We start from the raw sequence: 20,885 nt of genomic DNA on the forward strand, positions 1-20,885 counted from the left end.
ATTTTCTTTCCCTTTCCTCTTGCTCTTTCTCCTCTACTCTCCATTTCACTCCTCTCATCTCTTTATTTCTTCTCTCCTCTTCTCCTCTCTTCATGTCTTCATCTCTCCTCTCTTCTCTTCTCTTCTCTCCTCTTCTCCTCTCTTCATGTCTTCATCTCTCCTCTCCTCTCCCTCTTCTCTTGTCTTTTCCTCTCCCCTCCTCTCTTCTCCTCTCCTCCACTTTCATCTCTTCTCTCCTCTTTTCCTCTGACTTCATCTCTCCTCTCCTCTCCCTCTTCTCTTATCTTCTCCTCTCCCCTCCTCTCTTCTCCTCTCCTCCGCTCTCATCTCTTCTCCTCTTTTCCTCTCCTCTCCTCTCCTCCGTTGCTGGCTGTGTGCGGCTGCACTCTTAGAGAAGCTGATTGAGGGGCTGAAGTCCCCAGAGCCCTCCTCCTGCTCCGCCCTGCTGCTCCCTGACCTCTTACCTCTCACCTCTGACCCCTTCAGCACCTCTGTGGAGGCCAACAGCAACGGTAACCCCACCCTCCTTGCAGTTTCTGCTCCCTCCACTCTCTCTCTCTATATATTTATCTATCTCTCTATCTCTCTCTCTCTATCTGTTTCTCTATCTCTCTCTATCTCTATCTCTTCTCTCTCTATCTCTTCTATCTCTATCTCTCTCTCTCTCGCTCTCTCTCTCTCTCAAATTCAAAGGTGCTTTATTAGCATGACTGCTCTGCTACAGTGTTGCTAAAGCTACTGTTACAAAGAACACAGTAGTATCACAAAAGAAAGAAAAGAGAGATACAACATATCTCTCTCTCTCGCTCTCTGTGTCATGACATGCTCTCTTCTTTCAATGAAAAACATGAGACATATAGGAAAGGCTGCATCCATGTTCCAAAAAGATGGGAGTTCCACATTAGGAGAAAGACAAATCCACATAGTACTGTTGTATTGTAAGCCGAGATTTTGACCTGAGAGCTTCAAAGCCACCCACCGCTGAACTCTTTGCTCATATGTCATCGCTCACAATCCTCCAGAATGCTATGCTCCCCTTTCTCTCTCCCTCATCAATATTTCCTTTTATTCCTCCTTCTCTCCTCCGCCTCCTCCTCTTAGCTGCTAGTGTGGACTTTCTGATTCCTGGCCTAGAGGCACCCCAGGCTCAAAGACCCATCGACGCAGCAGCCGCCGCCGCCGCCAGCTTGCCTGGTCAGTACCACTGACCTCCTCCTCCTCCTCCTCCTCCTCCTCCTCCTCCTCCTCCTCCTCCTCCTCCTCTGCATGCCCAGGCTCCTCTCAAAAGCGGAAGAATGATGAGCATGCCTCTCAAAGCCCGTGTGTTGTGTCTAGCCCATGTCTGTTTTCCTCTCAGAACGCTCCCTAGGGATTTCCACTGTGGGAATACGGAGCTCGGCTCAGCCCCCCGTGCCAAAAACCAAACAAACAAAACAAACAAACAGTGATCTGAAAAGCAAAACACATTTGTTTGCAGATCCAGAAGACAAGCGTGATGCAAACACTACAGTGGGTACGGGTTGAGAATGCACCTTCTCCCGCGGGACTCCCGAAGAGATCCCGCAGGCCGTCAAGCCGATTTTTTTCGAGGCTAAGGCAATGTACCCAAACAACCACCAGGTGGCAGAAAGTTTCATCCCGCATTTCAAAATGATGAAGACCGCATATCCGTCAATAGTCGACTCCTTAATCTCATTTAATCATTACAATGAAGGTGATGACTGGCGAAATTATTCAAACGACGTTTCAATGAACCATTGTTGAAATGAATGAAAATGGTTATAGAAAATCGCCTACAGCCTAACGCCGACACAGCTGATTCTTTGATTGATTCTAAGCTGTTTTGATGTAGGGGCTGGGTAAACTGGCGCGCTACAAACATGCTACCAATCAAATGTAATATTAGTAGGACTAGCCTACTTAGACACTTTAGTCATAGGCAACGTTGCCATGTTAATTTGGGCTAGAAGTGCTTGCTTGTGGTGGCGCTCCTGTCCGCTGCTTCTCCCGAATTGTGTGGCAAATTTGTCAGCAATCAGCTTAAATGTCAAATCATATTTATTTCTCTTTGTCGCCATGGTATTGGGGGAAACGCGGAGAAACGAGATGGTCAGTCCTCGTATTTTTTCTTCGCGTTTTGTTATAAGAAATAGCCTATATAAGTAATGTAATGGTCAATTTGCTGCGCAATTGACCAAGCAACCGCGGACCGACAGAAAAAGAAAGCAAACGTTGCTGCGGAAATGCTTGCTAATTTGATGTGTTTAAACTTAGAGCCATACAATTAGGTGTGTCTGTTATTATGATAATTTTTGAGCATAACTGGTTGTCCATAGCTCAGTGACAGGTGTTAATAGCCTTGCCATAAGCACTGCTGCAGGTGCTTCTTTTATTATGCGGTTAGAGCATAAGCGCTTACTCATATAGACTATAACTCAGGGACAGGTGCAAAACCACCAACTGGGATGGATCGAAGGGCAAGCAAGCACTGCCACACAACGTGAAGGCCTTTGTGTTGTCAACACTAAGCAGAAAGTTTCCTACGATGGGGAGAAGTGGCCGCAAGGACTGCATCGATAAGATCAACGAATAGCCTACAGTAATGTTTTACAAGCCAGCTGGTATCCGCTGTTCATTCCGACATATCCCCACTCGGCGGTAGGCCTAGGCCTATTTAACTTTTTTTTTTTTTTTCAAACAACGTGCCATTCCGACATGAGGTCATTAATAGGCTATTAATGTCATAACTATTAGGCTATCATTAGGCTTACTATGCATGGCTGTAGGCAGCTATGAGGACACTGAGATCTGGACCTCATCGGTTTTGAGAGCTGGAAATACATGTGTTTGCTAAATATCGGTTGTTGTGCATGTTGCGTTCGCGACTCGGGGAAGTGAAAGCAGTTCTGTAAAGACATTGCAAGTTTTCATGGCGATCATCTGCGCCGCGCCGCGCAGCTGTATCTGATTGTGAAAGCCGATTGGAAATACATAAGTTTAGAGCGAACGTTTCAACTATGTTTGCCATGGTAGACAAAAACACTCAAATAAAACAATAGCCTAACAAATAACTGCATGCGTAATGGACACGGCTCTATATCCTGAATAATTTTCGAGGTTCGCCATTTGGTAATATGACCTATCCTTACTGACAATATTTGGATTGGACAATTTAGATTGAGCACAACTAAAGTTGCACGAAGGCAAAATACAGTCCTAAAAGCCTATTCTATATAGCCTGGCCAATATTGTAGATGTGCAAAAGCAGCATTTGCGTGCGTGCTTGCCGGTGAGGTGTAGCCTACAAAAATGAGCATAACATCTGATTATTAAAGTATGGCTATAGGATATAGGCTAGAGAAGAGTTGGTTTAAAATTCAAGTGTAGTAAAAAAGTGCAGAACAAGAGTAGGCTAAATCATAAAAAATGGAAAAAGGTTCGCACACTTGAAATCCTTCTTTTTTGATTTGATTTTATTTTCTTTATCACAAAGGAATGACGTTTCGACCGTGTGGTCTTCTTCAGATTAAAATTCAAGTACGTGCGCTATTTAACCCCTCGAGACCGACTGCAGTCTGCTGACACAGCCAGACGACTCTCCCAACCCATTCATTCGTTTTGGCCGATATAACCATTCGTTTTGTGCGTATATAGATTCCTGCATGCTGCATTACCGTGACCCTTAGCCTACCTTGTGGATGATTTTTTCTCATTGGAATACAGCAGGACAGAATGCCTTTTATCTAACAAACGCAAAAGCTGAGATTGTTGGAAGGACTAGGCTACTCAACAAACTTGTTTTTCGTTTCTGGGAGATCTCGTTATCGTTTTGGATTGTCGGATTTTTATACTTATTGTTTGGACTTATGGACAATGAACTTTGAGGGGTGGTTGTTAGTGCTTTACAAAGCTTTGTGTTAGTCCTCCTATCCTTCAGCTCACAGCGCGATGCAGTTGCGCATAGTGGCCAGCCACGAAGTCATTAACTGTTTACGACACAATACATGATATTTGTGTTTTTCGTTTCTTAGATTTCTTAGATTTAATGCATGTTTGACATGTAAACAGTCATGTGTCGGTCCTCCTATCCTTCAGCTCACTGCGCGATGCAGTTGCGCATAGTGGCCAGCCACGAAGTCATTAACTGTTTACGACACAATACATGATATTTGTGTTTTTCGTTTCTTAGATGTAATGCATGTTTGACATGTAAACAGGCCTTCAGTCCGTTAACTTAAGGCCTTCTTTTGCATGGGGTAATAACCTAGGCTATTATGTGCGTAGTGGCTGCATACTCTTGATTATAATAAGAGGCAAATTGTTACAGGACAATTTAAACTGACTTCCCCAATGCTTCCCCGCAGCACATTACATATTAATATAGGCGAATATAGGATGAACAAAGTCTATGGACTTGCTATATTAAATCCAGTAGCCTAATAATTCTATGTGCCACGTCTTTTCACGATTTCGCAAGTGATGTAGTAGGCTACGTTTAAACATCGACAAACGTCTGTGAGACTACCCATTTCATGAAGAGCAATTGTCTTGTGCGATCATTCCCCCTCCCCCACACTTGTCTAACCAGTTCACTAGACATTATAGCCTACCTATATGTGGCATTGAGGACGATTGCCTCCCTTCCCCCTCTCTCTCGACAGACACTTCCTGACACTAGGGCTCGGGATCAAGACATCAAAACTTCGCGGGCACAGCCACATTGGCAGCTTCACTCCTTAGTTTACTATGGATTACTATGGATTTACTCCCGCCTTTTAGTGTGTTCCTGTTACTTAGTTTTTGCCTTCTTGGTAGTATGTTGCTGTGTAGTGGGGTGTAACAGTGCAACCCACGATCGCAAGAGGAAAAGAATAAATCGCTACTATATTTCTGCTTCTTGTCTTGTGCATCTGAATGAATGGATATTACGTTCAGTGCGCTACCAAATGGCGGCGATATTCCTAGAATGCAAGGCGTGTGCCCGAGCCCTATTATGTAAATGTAAAAAATGTGTGTGTGTGTGTGTGTGTGTGTGTGTGTGTGTGTGTGTGTGTGTGTGTGTGTGTGTGTGTGCGCGCGCGCGCGCTGAACCACGAATTCACATATTAACTTTTCTTTTCAGCAGACATCGCAATCATAAAAAAATCGCAAAACTTTTTAATAAAATAATGCCTTGTCTTAATGGGTTCCGGAGGTTCGTAGAGTAAGTTTTGAACCCCGGTCGCTGACGTATGATTAAGATGCCGCAATCAGTTACGCCACAGTTCGAGTGTCAATCTCTTCGCACTTAGCCAAGAAATATAAAGGATTCAGTCAGTCGAGTTCATTTATTCGCGGCATGCACTTGAAACGCCGATCAAAAGTTCTGACATGTTAAACTGACGTTAGTCATTAATTCACCACATGATAAAATGCTGTTATATTGACGCACAGTAGCCCACGGTAGTCTATGTCTATCTCTGAATCAACATGAACATGCATAACGAGATCCATATATTCTAAGTTGCTAGAAACTTCTTTTGCGGAGCTAGGCCTACTAGTCGATGGTTACAATGAATCACCCTCACTGCCCTATCGCATATCTGACCATTCATTTGTTACAATGTTACAAAATGCGCGATCTTCTCCATGCATGTAGCCTACGGTTAGAAGTAAAGTGACATGATAGGCATGTAGCCTAGGCCTATTAAAGATATTTCTGTTAAATACATTTTATTTTCAGTTGTCAAAAGTGGTGGGGACAAAATCTGTGATAAAGTGCTGGGTAAGCTACCCTACGTCGCCGGTTAAAATGAACATGCCTCCGTTTTAAAATAGCCTATAGGCCTACACATTTCTAAGTAGGCCTATTCCTAGCATAAATGTAGCCTACATGTCCATCTTGTCCATCTCTTTCGTCTTCGCCTTGACAATAATAGCCTATTCACGGAAATGCGGTCTTGTAACCGTAATGAATTAATGAATTAATCTAAGGTTGCCTATCGAGTCTTTCAGGTTGAATTGAAGGCTTCTAAAACCATTTTCATTAATTTCAACAATGGTTTATTGAAACGTCGTTTGATTAGGCCTATAATTTCGCCAGTCATCACCTTCATTTTAATGATTAAATGAGACGGATTAAATGAGACGGATATGCGGAGCATTTCTCTCCCTCTCCATTGACCAAAACGTTGCTCTGGCATCTCTGCTGGACTGACTGAGTTATAGGCTACGTCGAGTGAGAGAGCCAGCTGTGAGGTACGCTGTAAAACATTCGAAAACTCTGCAATCTGACATGCCGAGCGTGATGTCTCTTTTCTCTGCTTGTCACCAGCGCGGTGTCTTCGGGTTTTTCCGTGTTTTCCGGTATGAGCCGAACCTTCATTTTATTAGGGCGGTCTTATGTTGCCCCCTTGCGGTTGCACTTTTAATTAAAGTCCCGATGCTTCGGGAGTCCCGATGTGCGGGAAAGAAAGGAGCATTCTCAACCCGTACCATCTGTATGTGCACTGCAAACACAGAGGTTGTGTTTTTTGCGTAGGAGAAGCACAGTGTATTTGCAACACACTTTTTTCCTGTTGATTTGTTTGATTTGAAACGTGGCTTCCATTTCTAGCTCACGTTCAAATTTCCAAATCCCAGATTGTGAGGACTTCTGTGTTTTTGTTTTGTTTTGTTTTGGCACTGCATAAGCTCCATGCAGAAGTTGTAGAAGCTTAACCTGGGGCTGGTTTTTGATGCGTGAGTCAAAGTAATGCTCTGGGAGGTGGCATACGTCAGAACGTTGCAGAATCACCACGGCGTACACTGTCCTCTCCAGATGACCTTCTCTTTCATGACTCAACAAACATGGTCGGCACGCTGGCCCGTCCGTCCGAGGCGTTCCACCACACTGGAGAATTGCGTTGTGTTGAAACGGGAAGTGTGTTGGGGTGGTGGTGGTGGGGGGTGGGGGGGGTCATTTGTCACAATGTTATGCAAGGTCGGGGTGGACAGAGGGAGGCGTTGGCTGGTGGTTAGCAGTGCTGACAGCCTTGTCCGCCTGTGTCCGGTCTCCTTGTCAGTAAGCGTTCATTAGTGACCGTAGCGCCTGTCCGAAGGCTTAGTTATCATCTGGTTCAGTGTTGCTGCAGAAGATGCTCTGTGTTCAGGAACAGCTTGTCGAGGAATCTCTTCTAGCCCCGGCTATGTCCTGCCTCCTGTCACGCTTGTTTGTTAGCTTGTTTACTTACGGCGTCAAGCAAGTCTGCAGTAGTCAGTCAGCTATTTGCCCCCTGAGTATATAGTATGCATAATTGTCTCTCTCTGTCTCTCTATCAAGCTCTCTCTCTGTCTCTCTGTCTCTCTCTCTCTCCCTCCCTGTTTTATCATGACAAGCTTGTCTCATTATCGATCCCTACACTGCCCGGTAATGGACAGGTATGCCTGTCAACCGATAGCCCAGCAAAACTCAGTGCTCCAAAATAGCATCTGATATGTAATTATGCCTTAGATAAGCTAACGTGGGTTGTTTTTAGCTGTGCTGCTGCATTGCAGTGTACAGTAGGTGTTTGGGTGTGGGGAGTGTGTGGGTGTTTTCACAGGAAGGGCAGTGTAATGTATCTGTGCTGAATTTCTGAGTACCTCTGACCCATTAATTATTAACACGACACTCATGTTAAGATATAACTGGACTAAGCATGCAAGCTTCCGTTGTGATATTCGTGTGTAAAGCGATTGCACACAAGAGGTAGACTTGTGAACTGATATCGCTTCATAGAACTCCTCTCTTCCTAAGAATCAGTTCACTGTCCAGTCATTAGTTCTGAGTAAAATGTGTTTTATAGAGAAGGGGGTGAGGGGGGGGACTCTAAACTCAAGGCTTTCTGTTCAGTTTGGGCTCTAATAACTAACATGTAATTTCATGTTTTTTTCCTTTTTTTCTCCTTTTCTCTCCCACCGTCCTCCTCACTGCCTGGGCTGTTGTGTGGCACTCCTCTCCTGGCCCTGTCAAACCTCTCTGTCCTTTGACTTTCTCTCTTTCTCTCTGCGTTTGTCCTGTTTCCTTGCTTTCTTTAATTCCTTCACTTTTCTCTCATTTCTCTGCATTTGTCCTGTTTCCTTGCTTTCTTTAATTCCTTCACTTCTCTCTCATTTCTCTGCATCTCCCTTTCTCTCTCACTTTCTCTGTATCTCTCTTTTTCTCTGTATCTTTGTCTCTCACTTGTTCTGCATGTCTCGCCATCCCTCTCTTCTTCTCTACCTCTATCTCTCTCTCTTTCTCTCCCTCCCTCCCTCCCTCCCTGGCTCCAGACGTGTTGGGCGGAGAGGACTCTCTCCTGGGCCTGTCTGTGCTCTCTCACCCCTCTAACCCCACGGCTCCACTTCTCTCCTCCGCTGCCCCCCCCTCCTCCGCCGCAGGCGGCCCCTGCCTGGACGACTTTGCCCCCACCGCCGCCGCCCCCATGGGCTCCGGACAGCCTCCCGCCGCCGGTAAGAACGCCCCGCCCCACCTCCGCACCGGTCATCAGAGCTGCGCTCGCCGCTCACTGACCACCGCATGATCACACCTTTCCAGAACTCTCTGGAAACTTCCAGAAGCTTATTTTGTGATTTGCTTATGTTTTTGGAAGGTAGCATCTAGGGTCAATACCGGAGTAGAACGTACAAAAAATAAATAAAATGATGAATGCAAATAGAAGGTCTGGTTGGGAGTTGTCACAGGAGAGCTCATGAAATAAGCTTTTGCAGCATGTCAGCTTTCAGAACCTGACCTACTGTGTGAGATGTATGTCTTTGCTTTGTAGTTTAGCTCTGGCTTTGCTAGCCTCTTTGTTTTTATCTCCTCACAGCTGTTTTTGTTCTTTTTTTGTTTTGTTTTTCTTGATTTTTTTCCCTGTTCTTTGATTTTCCGTTTTCTGGCTGCGCTAATCCACCTCTTCAACCCCACCCACTCTCTTGGTCTTACCCGCCTCACTCCCCTTCTCTCTCTCTCTTTCTTCCCATTCTCTCTCTCTCTCTCTCTCTCCCCCCTTTTATTCTCTCCTTTTGACTTTCTCCTTATCTGCCCTCCTCCTGTTCTCTCTATCTCCTCTCCACCTTCTATTTCTTCCCCTCCCTCCTACCCTCTCATCCCACCTTCCCCACCTCCACCATCCCCTGACTGCAGACTCTGCTTACCTCATCTCTGGCTTTGAGCCTGTTGAGGGCATGGGGGTGAAGGGTGCAGATGACCAGTTTGACCCCATCCCCGTCCTCATCTCCAAAAACTCCAACCAAGGTAAGGTCACAGGTAGCTAGTGTCTCACCTGTCCTTGCCCCCCACCCACCCTTTTCCCTCCTCTTTCAAAAGGCTGCAAACAGATGCTTAAAACGCATGTATTTTCTTTAGACCATCCTCATCATACCTAGATCAGTTTAAAGATTATAGACCACAATCAGAACCTGGGCGTTCAGCTGTTGAAGGGATGTGACCAGCGCAGCAAAGAACAATTGCCAACTTTATGTTTGAAGTCAGAACATGCAAATGTTCCAAAATGACAGACTGCATGAGGTGCTCATTATAGTAATCTGGGTATATACTCACTCCTGGTTACTGGCCGCTGTATGCTTTTCCTGGCAAGGCTTGTCAAATGTAATTGGGTATGAGTGGTATCCATCACCTGATTTGGGGCTGTACTTACATTTTAATATCTGAACTCTAATGGCTTCCTAATCTTTGCACATCTCCTACATTGATTTTGTGTCCCCTCCACTGGTTTAGATGAGAAATATGTCATTTCTCCTCTATCCAGCAAACTGTCTCTCTGTCTCCATTTAAAGCTGCAGCTTGTCAAATTTAACACGCTTTCACTTCCTTTTTTCTTTTCTCCTCTCTCCCTTCTCTTTTTTCACCTTTCTTTCTGATACCCATCTGCCTCCTGCTTTTTTCTTCCATCTCTTTCATTGTATCCCTCTCTCTCTTCCTCTCTTGTTTACATTATTCACCCATGACAATTTTTTACACACACACACACACACACACACACAAACACACTCTCTCTCTCTCTCTCTCTCTCTCTCTCTCTCTCTCTCTCTCTCTCTCTCTCTCTCACACACACACACATACATACACTCACACACACACACACACACACACACACACACACACATACCATTTGCTCTCCTCTTGGTCTTCTCTCAAACTTTCTACTGTCCCTCGATTCCATCTATCTCTCATTCCTCATTCCCCACCTCTCCATCTCCATGTATCTATCCTTTTATCTATCTTTCCTTCCATCCATCCGTTGTCTACCCCATGACTCTTGCATCCATCCTCTCTCCTTCTCTCTCTCTTCCCTCTCTCTCCGGCATGCTCTAGGTGGTCATTCTCGCAGTAACAGTGGCAGCTCAGAGTCCAGTCTGCCCACTCTGGCCCGCTCCCTGATGCTGGTGGACCAGCTCATCGACCTGTAGAGGGACAGAACAGAAGGGCCTGGGGGGGGGGGGGGGGGGTCGGGTTGGGGTCAGAGGTCAAGGGTTGACCTGGGGTGCAAGGGAGAGGTGAAGGGACATTATGCAAATCAAACACCCTGCCCCCAGGTCACTCGTGGGTGGGTTGGGTGGGGAACCCTGATTCCACCTTTAGAACACAGACATTCAAATCATGTCCTAGCCCCCCCGTTGACTAGGTGGGTACCGTGGTAGTTGTCCCCGCACCAACTCCCTCTTCTGTGCTTCTGTCCATTCTCCTACTCCTCTGCATTGGCCCCGGAGCAACCAAAACAGTCCCGTGTGTCCACTAGTGGTGTTTGACCTGCCAGTCTTGTCCTGCCCTCCCGCTCTTGGCTGCTCCATGTCCCATGTCTCATCCCCATGCTCATCCCCCAGAGAGGAGTCGACTCGGGAACTGTTCCGGTTCCGTATCAGACGCGGGCCGGGTCCGCTCCCGAGTCGGTCATTGGGCTGCCATCGCTCGTCCTGTCTTGTCTGGTCTCGTTTGGTCTGGTCTGCCTGCTGCACCAAACTGCCCCCCCCCCTTCCCCCTTCCCCCTTCCCCCTTCCCCCTTCCCCCTGCCTGCTGACTGTCTGGCTAATGTGTGCTGTGTGCAGTCTGTCCAGTTCTGTTTCCTCCTCCTCCCATCAGCTGTGCATGGGGTGGAATAGAGTCCCGAGTGGGAATATCATTTTGTTGTCTTGATCATTGTCCCAAGTTGTAATAATTGTGTGTGTTTTTTTTTTTTGTTCTCATTGATTGTAATTTTGGTTCTGAGCTATAGCTACCTGCTTATTTTTGTTGTTGTTGTTGTTTGTTGTTGTCTGTGCACACTCTGTACAGATATGTACATACCAGATTTGTTGTTGTTGAGTCCAAAGTTGTCACATTAACGTTGCATATCCAGACTGGTCCAAACAAAGTTTCAGATATCAGGTCAGTTTTTGTTTGTCTGGACAGCAGTCATCATAGTCGGTCCTCATGGCGCTTAGATAACTGTGATCACAGCGCATGTCTGCCTGACGTTGGGATATCTAGTCATACACAACCTTCTGCATGTGCAATATATACAGTATGGCAAACATATCCACCTACTGTACAGAGGTCATCTCCTGAGCTGTTCCACATGAGAGTGCTGCTCTGGGATGGTTGTGGAGACCCGACTGCCTAGGCACTCTTGCAGATCTAAAACTCACACGGTGAAAGTCGCCCGTACCCCTTACAAGGGGTCGTTACTTACGTTTTACCATGAAATGAAAGAGCAGGACCTATGAAGTCGTCCGCACACTTCATAAGTGTGTGTATGTGTGTCCGTATGTGTGTGCCTGTGTCAGTGTTGTTCTGCGGGCAGTTATGTTTCTTTATCCAGCTGTTCTGTCTTTCTTTCTCTCTGTTGTTCTTTTGTTCTTTCATTCCTTCTCAATGCTCAACTAGCAGTCATCCATAGACTGAAGCTCTGTTGCGTGTCCATTGTACATATCCCTCACTGCTTTCGATGCTGTAGTTGGCTCACGTTGATCTCCTCACAGTACGTCTCGCTGCGGAGCCCTCACCTGTGGTGTGGGCAGCAGGTGGTCAGGACGCTCCTGTACAGACTCTAAATATTATTCATTTTTCTCATTTTTGAGGAGTAGTCAAATCCAGTTGTTACATATCTATGAGAAGTCGTCTATTATGTGATGAATACATGTGTGTGTTGATAGTATTGTAGAATGAATGTAAGAAGTGTCAAAGGAATATAATTATACTGCTATATATTTTTTTCTTTCGTCATGAAGATATTATTATTTGGGGTTGTAAAAATGACTTGTCAGTCCTCAGATTTTTGTCTTTTTCTCTGTTCCTTCACCAGGAAATGTGGGTAGTTTTGAAATGATGCACAACTGAGAATATAAAGCTCTGTTTATCGATCACTGAAGCAATGTTACACATTCGTGTCCTGATTGGGTTTACAAATGACTGGTCATGTTATCAACAAGTCAGTCACTCATTACCTTTAACTTCTATCCAAGACACCTTCCCGTCTAACACAAGGAAGTTGTGATCACGAGATTTATGGCTTTATAAAGTTTAATCAGCTAACAATATGATTCAGTTGGTTGCTAAAGGGCTTCTGAATTACACTTCATTTGGCAGTACTTCAAGCCACCAGGCAAAATTGGATATGATCATGTCTCAGAGATATGACTAGCATCATTACATGCTAAGTGGGGAACCAGTTGTCTAGATGGCAACAAACAATTATGGGACCAATTATGGCCAGATTCTATCAAGGCTAGGTAGGTAGGTCTTGCTTTAATGCTTGCTAATGAGGCTAGTTACCATGCTGGACTAAACTAGCAGCTACAGTACACTGCTACCAAAGGTATCAAACCTTGTCCTCTCTCAATGGAGCCATCCAATCATTACTGGCCTTTTAAAATGGTCATTTTTTCCTGGAGAAAGAATAGAGCATTTCAGTGTAGTCACTTGTAATGTCCTGAATTCTTTTATTTTTCTAAAGATGTTGTCGTGGTTGAGCCCACCCCACACCCTACCTCCCTTTCACTGGCAGCGCTCATGACGGAAGCTCTCTTCCTGATGTCACTGTCCTTTTCCCGCCTCCCGCCCCTTTCTGTCTGCCTGATTGGCCAGAGGAGGATGGGTAGGGTACCAAACCAAGCATTTTTTGCACCTATGATTACTCCATAGTTGGCCATAGATCTCTTCCACATGTTTAAATACAGTATAGGGACATATCCACTTCTACTGAGCAGTCAGACAGCATTCTAAAACAGACTACTCTTGGTCATGAGCTGCTAGTCACCCTGACAGCCTGTTAGAGTGGAGATATTTATCTCTCTTTTTCTGTGGACCTAAAATTAATGTGTGAATTTAAATGATTTTAGCATTCAAATGTAAAACCAAAGTGTGTTTTAATTTCAAAGAAAGCATAATCACTATTGAAAATCGGACCATATCTAGCTCGTGCAGAGTATTCAAAGACTTACGTACTGTATTTGCACATTAAAGAATTACAATGCAAATGTATGAAGTACTTATGGGAAATTAACTCCACTAAGATGTGAAATCGAGCATAGTATGGTCTCTACAACTCCTGAGTTTATTACCAACTTGTGCATACAAGCCATGCTTTTGCTTCAGAAATATGACTCAGACCAAGCTGTGAGTTGCTGAGCTTGTGTTGATGGCTACACTCTCAACCCCCTGTCTTCTCTCACTTCCCCCTCACTCTCCCTCTCCCCCTCTTATGAACATGTTGTACAGTTTATCTTGTTTGCATTTAAAGTGTGGCTAACCTATGCAATTCTACTGTAGTGCTTCAAATGACCCTTTCCCCCCCAAGTGTGCTGTTTTGAAGTAAACTAGCCTTGCCGATAGTTTTACTTGTGTTGCTGTGTAAAACTCATATATCCCAGTGTGAATGGACGATGCCAGCTAAGTAATACTGACGATGCTTACTGATGACGAACATGAAGTCCGATGACAAATGTGTGTGGAGATGCTGATCTTCATTTCCTCTGGCGAGGCAAAGATGTATTAGTGTGTATCTTCTATTTTTATGAAATGATTCAAATGAGTTGCAATGTGGGTTGGGGCGGGGGGAGAGAGATGACCAATAAACGTGTAAATGTGAATGTACCCAGTGTCTCCAGCAGTGCTGCTTCTGTTGCTTTTAGCTGCTGGTGTCTTGAGATTGCACACTTCACACTTACACAACTTTGGGCGTTTCTGCCGTCTAGCAGCTTTTCCTACAGAGGCTGCACACCTCTTTAGCACACCCCTGTGTTACTGACTGTGTTAACTTCACGATCTACTACACTAATATGTTGATCATGGGAAATCACACTGTGTCTTTTTTTTTTTTTGTTATTTAAGTTACACAACCACCCCTCCCCTCACAAGTGACGTTCACAAAATAACACTTCTGGTTAAATCACTTATGTAAACACACATACAGTACTGTCTTGTCTGTTTTCTTCAACTCTTGTCTCCAAGGTTACTATGACCCTACATTTTAACACTCCCATCCCAGTATTTTGACCAGAGGCATAGGAGGCATACAGTACACTCCCCCTCCGTTAGATAAGCCAAACCCCCAAAGTCCCACACAGATACTGTGTGCTTGTGTTGCCTTGTGGCCTGCTAGATTCCCCCAGCTGTCTGGTGAGGGGCGCAGTGGCTGGCGGCCTCTGATTCCTTCTCCTTTCTTGAGCCCTCAGCTCACTGCATTTCTGTAAGGTAAGACTGGCCCTGCTTCTTCTGCCCTCTGAGTGGCGTCCTCCTCACCATCCTGTCCGAACCCAGCTGTTATCCAGCTGTCAACACGTCCTGAGCCCACACCGTCAGGAGTCGAGCCTGGCGCTGCAGCCATGGTCCCACGAATGCGTACCGATCCCGAAGCCGAGTGTTTTCCATCTCGCTGACGAAGGAAACTTAGGACGTGAGTTTTCGATTAAGGCGAGTGCTTGAGGACGTTTCGACAGCTGGTATTTCAGAGGGTATTAAAGACTAATCTCTGTGTGTCTGTCTAAGGTCTGTCACTCCAACTCACTCTCCCGCACTACCTTGTTTCCATGGTTTTCTGTTAACTATTCACTCAGCTAATCTCACACCAGCTAATCGCAAATCCACACGAATAAACACACACTGGGATCCTGTGGGTTGTAAGAACCAATCCAAGATGGGAAATGAGTGTGTGTGTGTGTTTTATTTACTATTAGTTTTGGAAACAAGGTTTGTGATGTAGTTGTGTGTGTGTTTGTGAGTAGGTACAGTATTTGTTTAGTGCGGTGCTGTGAGTATTTGTTGTACTAGTTGTCCTACAGTAGAGGTTTTCACGTCTGTTGTTGCTGGCATGTGCTAGCTTGTTGCAGGTTGCTCCTGCTTTGTAGATGTGTCCCATTGATGTTTCTCTGTGTGTTGTTATTTGTCTGCACTGTCACAAGATGGCCGCATGGTCTTCATATGTTAAGTGCTAGACGTGAGACCCTGTATGAATCTCCTTGTTCTCTCTTTTCCCTTCTCTTCCCCAACTCTTATTGTCTATCCCCTGTGTCCAGATTTGGAAGGAGAGAGCAATGGTTACAGCGTGCTTGGAGAAGGTGGAGAGACCGCTGCCATGGAGGATAACCTCGATGGTCCTGATCGCTGTCTTCACTCAAGTGAGGAGGAGGAGGAGGAGGAGGAGGACGATGACGACGACAAGGGGGGGGATGAAGGGAGAGAACAGCGAGTCATGGGGAGTGCGGTGGAGGTCATTGCCCACGACTGCAGCGGCTCGCAGCCTCTCCTGCAAGACTCGGATGAAGAGGACGAGCACAGCCAATGCTCGGCCCAATCGCATGCTGGAGCTGCTCACGCGGCCCTCTTTTCCCAGCAACCCTCTCAGCCTATGGATGCCCCCAACCACACCGTTGTCCAGCCAGCCTTACCCCAAGCAGAGACTGACCCGGAGGCTGACCCCTTCGCCAGGGCCCCGTTCAGGGCCGGACAGGAGGATGGCAGGGGGGTGATGGCGGCGGTGGAGGAGGAGGCCGACGTGTTCGCCAAGGCCCCCTTCCCACGAGCGCAGCCCGCCACTCAGGCACAGCCGGACGTCTTCCTCCAGGCTCCGTTCGGCCGAAGGACCGTCCACTCCCCGCAGTCCAGCACGCCGCCGCAGCAGCAGCACAGCCCCCACCTGGCCGCCATGCCTCCCGGGGGTCACGAAGCGGCCATCTTTGGCCAGGTCGCCCAGCAGCCCTTTCGGCCCCAGGCTCTGGCCAAGTACTCCAGACACTTTGAGGCCGCCGTGTCCCTGCCGTCGATGAGTGCACCTGTATCCTCCTCTATGAGTGCGCCTGTATCCTCCTCTATGAGTGCACCTGTATCCTCCTCTATGAGTGCGCCTGTATCCTCCTCGGCTGCCAAGGTGACCCCACACTCCTGGGGATCAGAGGGTGTCGGGGGCGCTGCAGACCCCTTCATTTCTGCCCCCTTCCACTTGAAGGGGCCGCAGGAGAAGCCCTGATCGTGCAATTCCATCCCCTTACGCCCCCTGGTGGTCTCCTACCGCGAGTGCACTACACTAGAGGAGACACTGGCTGCTCTAGACTCCAATTCAAGGCTACATCTCACTCCCGTCCAGTTCATTTACTTTCCACCTTGAAGGCAACAGCAACCCTGTAGCATGCATAGAAAAATGCACCTCACAGACATACGGCCCCGAGAAACTAGTAGGAGATAGCATCAGGCCCCAGTGATGATCTAGGCCAGATCCACTCTGCAGTCCATTGCTATCTAGTTCTCTAGTGCCCACTAGTGTCCAACTACACGTGTAGCAGCCTCCTGCTGTAGACTAGAGAATTTCATTTATGTGTTGTGATGTAACTTGTCACCGACTCTCTGTGCCAGTCATGTTGGATGGCAGTGCTTTGCTGTCAGCTGGTTCTCATATGACTGGTCTCAAGCTTCGTGACGCTAATTAGTCCTGGGATGATGAGGTCACTGTTGTGAAGTCCCACGTTCCCAGCTGGTACTGACGGGCTGTCTTTCCATGCAGAGTATTCTTTCTGCCTACCTCAGCTCACTAGATGTCTGTCAGGCATAATCAGCAGACTCCCATCCTATGGTAGTGCTTAGCTAGTGTCTACAGTAGGTGTTGCTGTCTGGATCCGTTGAGGGTTAGTTTTTGTATCTTTTGTTTTCTTTGTGTGCCTTAAATGAAAGGAAGGGGTAGGGATTGGGGTGGGGGGGGGGGCGTTCCTGGTTTGTTCTGTTTAGAGGAACTCTGTTGAGGAGTCTGATGCCCTCTAGAGGTTAGCCAAGAAACCATCATGCCTGGCTGGAACCAAGTCTTATTTTTACCCGCGTCACGTCTGTTCGTTTAATCTGTGTTACATGGACTTTGGCGCTTACACTTAATCTTTGATTGTATTCAATACTCCATGCATCTTCCTGTCCTATTGCTCTGGGTTTGGTAGCACTGTGTTTCATCAAGCACTACACGTCAAGAGCACAGAAGTGTTTGACATTAATAGAACTGATGAACGACCCGATGTTCTCTCTTTGAGTCCAAGGTAGAGTTGTTTTGATTGTACAAATGCTGGATAATTCATTGCACAAGTACTGGACTTTTGAATTGTGTGTTGTGGCTGGAGTTTCAAATGATTCCCACGTTGAGCTTATTTTTGCAAAATTCCATTCCTATTCGTGTATGTTATCAATAAGGTATTGCAATTGTTTGGAACATCATCATTATGGCTGCAAGATTTTTGTGTGATGAATGTTTTGGTATGTGTATGTTTCATTTTAATTTATCATTTATTGACAATCATGTGTTATTGTTTTTTTTTAAACTAACATTAACCTGCTATGGAGTCCTTTAGTGTGTTACTCCTGTTTATATAGGACAAACTCCTGCCTTTGCTTGAATCCTGAAGTTTGCATTGCTGTCATGACTGGAGACTGTCTTGTCTTAAATTGCAACTGCCTTGAGAGAAGTTGTGAAAGCACATGGAGCATGACATCAAGGACAGACTGTTTCCTTTACTCCTCCAGGAAGAAAACCGCTGGAGCACATCAAGTATACTTCTACTCGCCGGGTCCAGACTCACTGGTAGCTGATTGGTGAATCTTATCATTACTTTTTTTTTTCTTTTAAAATCAATGTCGTTGTCTCAAAATCTTTTCCTGTACAGTATGTCCTTAGTGAGTCTCTCTGTTCTAGCCGACTTTATAGCAAACTATGATTCCTCAGCCCTTAAGAATAATTTATCAGTTATCTTGTTTGGAAGGGTGTTAGAGTAGACACACACAACTGCCTTATCAGCAGCTTCACACAAGAAAAATGTCAACAATCATTGATTCTTTGAGTTGCATTTCAAATGGAATGTTTACTGTGTATCTGTTCTAGTCGCTAAGGCCTATCCATCCACGAGTTTTAGGCAGACACAAGCCTCATTATTCAATACTTTTAAAGGCTGTGAGTTGTGCTCAGTACATTTGGACTCTTTTCTCTTCCCTATTATTTAAGAAGGGTGTCCACTGCTGAGAAAGAGTTCACAGTATGCTAAATGAAGTGTTTCTTTTTTTAGACTTTGGACACTGGTTCATACTACAAAATCATTTTATTATTTACCAGACTATCTGACAGACATTTCACATTTCATTTCAAATGTGATTTGAAGCTAACTGATGGATTATATACAGTAGTTGGAAAGCACTGAGATGTTGTGCACTTAAATAAGATGTTAGAAAAGAACTCCATTCAAGAGCAGCCCATCTCTCATCCAAGCTGTTCTGATTCCTGTTATGTGGAAGCATTGACACTTGCCAATATGTCAACCCTTTCACAAAGAGGTATTGTCTCTGTGATGTATTCCAAAGTCAAGTGTTTGTTGGCACGAGACTGAACGTAGTACTCAGACTTTTTTGGAAATCTGAAGGCAGTCATCCATCAGAATACTTGAGTAATCCAAAGCACTTGTATATGTACTGCATTTGTTTGAAACACTCGTTAAGATTTAATGTTGTGCAGAATGAAAATAATAAATCTGAATCATTGAATGTTCAACAGCCTAGTGTGGTGTCTTTTTATGAACTGTGGCCTGATGTGTATATCTGGCTTAAGGCTGCCAGTTGTTATGGTCGTTGTGTTGCTGTGTTAGCCTCAAATGTATTATTATTATTATTATTGGGGGCCAAGCAGCGAAGCTGCGAGGAACCCATTGTGATTCTTAGTTTTCTTATTATTATTATTCCTCCGCCATGGGAGTCAATGGCAGCCCATAGAACCGACTGGTGAAAAGTTGTAAAATTTGGCACACTGATTAGGGACAGTCCCATTATTCATGTCACCAAATTTCAAGTCGGCACCTCGAACCCTCTAGCGCCACCAACAGGTCAAAGTTGGATGTGCATTCACGCACGTAACTTTTGACCCGTAAGTCCAATTTTCAAAAGTCAGGTATCATTGGAATCCTTGGACCTGCCCGAGTTCAACGCACCCTGTGACGTCATTTTCCGCCATGATGGATTTTCCGCCATTTTGGATTTCATCAAAAACACTTGAGAGCCTACTCCTCTCACAAATTTTGTCCGACCGACACCAAACTTGACGTGGAGAATCCGCAGAATATGTTTTGCCAACGAATTGCTTTTTTTCTCCGGAAGTATTACCGTTTGCTCAAAACAGCGAATCGAAATTCGTGGCGAAGCCGCCAAACAGGAAGTTGGCTCATATTTCAGCAAACCTTGCACGCATCAAAACCAAACTTAGTACATGGACTTGTGACTCCATCAGGAGGACGCTCAAGAAATTTGGTGACCTTTGACCTCTAGGAGGCGCTGTTACTCAGAAACATGCTTTTTGGCCTATAACTGCTGTTGTGCTTAGAATTACAATGTACTAGTGATGTCTAGTAATACTTTGGAAGATACTTATGTTGACAGATGACAACTTGTGACATCAACGTAATTGATTCGGCCGCCATATTGGATTTAATCATAAACACTAACAAATTTCCCTAGGTCACAAATTTCAACTGATCCTCACCAAAATTGGCACAGACCATCTTCAGACCATGCCTTGTTAGTGTTTCGATTTCTGTAACAATTGACAGAAGCGTTTGCCCGTCGCAGCCAATCGAAATTCGCGGCGAAGCCGGCAAACAGGAAGTGAGCCCATATCTTAGCAGCCTTTTCATCTATCAACACCAAACTTAGTATATGGACTTGTGACCCAATTGGGACGAAGCCCAATAAATTTGGTGACCTTTCACCTCGAGGGTATGAAGCCGCCAAACAGGAAGTGAGCTCATATCTCAGCAACCTTTGAATCTATCAAAACCAAACTTAGTGCAGGGACTTGTGACCCGATCCTGAGGACGCTCAAGAAATTTGGTGACCTTTGACCTTTAGGATAGCTTCAATTAGCAAAAATGCAAGTTGGCTTGTAACTTTTGACGTGTTAGACATGAAACTTGTTCTGACTGCTTACGGCCATATGTCTCATTGCCGCATTGAGCCAACAGCGTCGAGTTGCCGTGGATATCCGGCCTACTGCTTGGCCCCCACATTGCTGCTTGCAGCTATATTTATTATTATTATTTTCTTCTCTATTATTGTGTTACATGCACCAAATGTAAAGCACTTTAAGTTGTATTCTATATCTGAAAGGTGCTATACAAATAAAGATTATTAGTAGTAGTAGTAGTAGAAGTAGTATTCATGAGAAATGGAAGTATTACTTTGAGTAGTCACACCATTTTAAGGATGCCTTTGATGGAAAATTCTGGCGATTATAGATCTGTTTATCGGGGTCAGCGAGTACTGTTAAAAGTACTGTGCTAAAAATTAAAAATAAAACAGTTTTAAATAAATCAGTTCTACCTACAGTACAGTAACTCTAGTTGCTGCAGCTACAGTGCTATACTCTGGGGGTCATGGACATGCCCAGTGTAGCATTGTA

At 45.3% G+C, this 20,885-nt stretch overlaps 1 protein-coding gene across 3 annotated transcripts in view; it reads left to right on the forward strand.

Moving 5' to 3' along the window:
- LOC134088583 (AP2-associated protein kinase 1-like) overlaps positions 1-17,141 on the forward strand; it is a 48,207-nt gene extending 31,066 nt beyond the window's left edge. For 2 of the 3 annotated variants that reach the window (XM_062542613.1, XM_062542614.1), the window contains exons 15-17: positions 8,272-8,451; positions 9,128-9,238; positions 15,496-17,141. In XM_062542613.1, coding sequence (XP_062398597.1) covers positions 8,272-8,451; positions 9,128-9,238; positions 15,496-16,445 — 1,241 coding nt within the window. In that variant the 3' untranslated portion in view covers positions 16,446-17,141. The remainder of the gene's footprint in view (positions 1-8,271; positions 8,452-9,127; positions 9,239-15,495) is intronic. The other variant, XM_062542615.1, reaches the window with a different exon arrangement.
- The last annotated feature ends 3,744 nt before the right edge of the window (positions 17,142-20,885 follow it).

The sequence above is a fragment of the Sardina pilchardus genome, chromosome 8, assembly GCF_963854185.1.
Source record: "Sardina pilchardus chromosome 8, fSarPil1.1, whole genome shotgun sequence".
NCBI lineage: Eukaryota > Metazoa > Chordata > Actinopteri > Clupeiformes > Clupeidae > Sardina > Sardina pilchardus.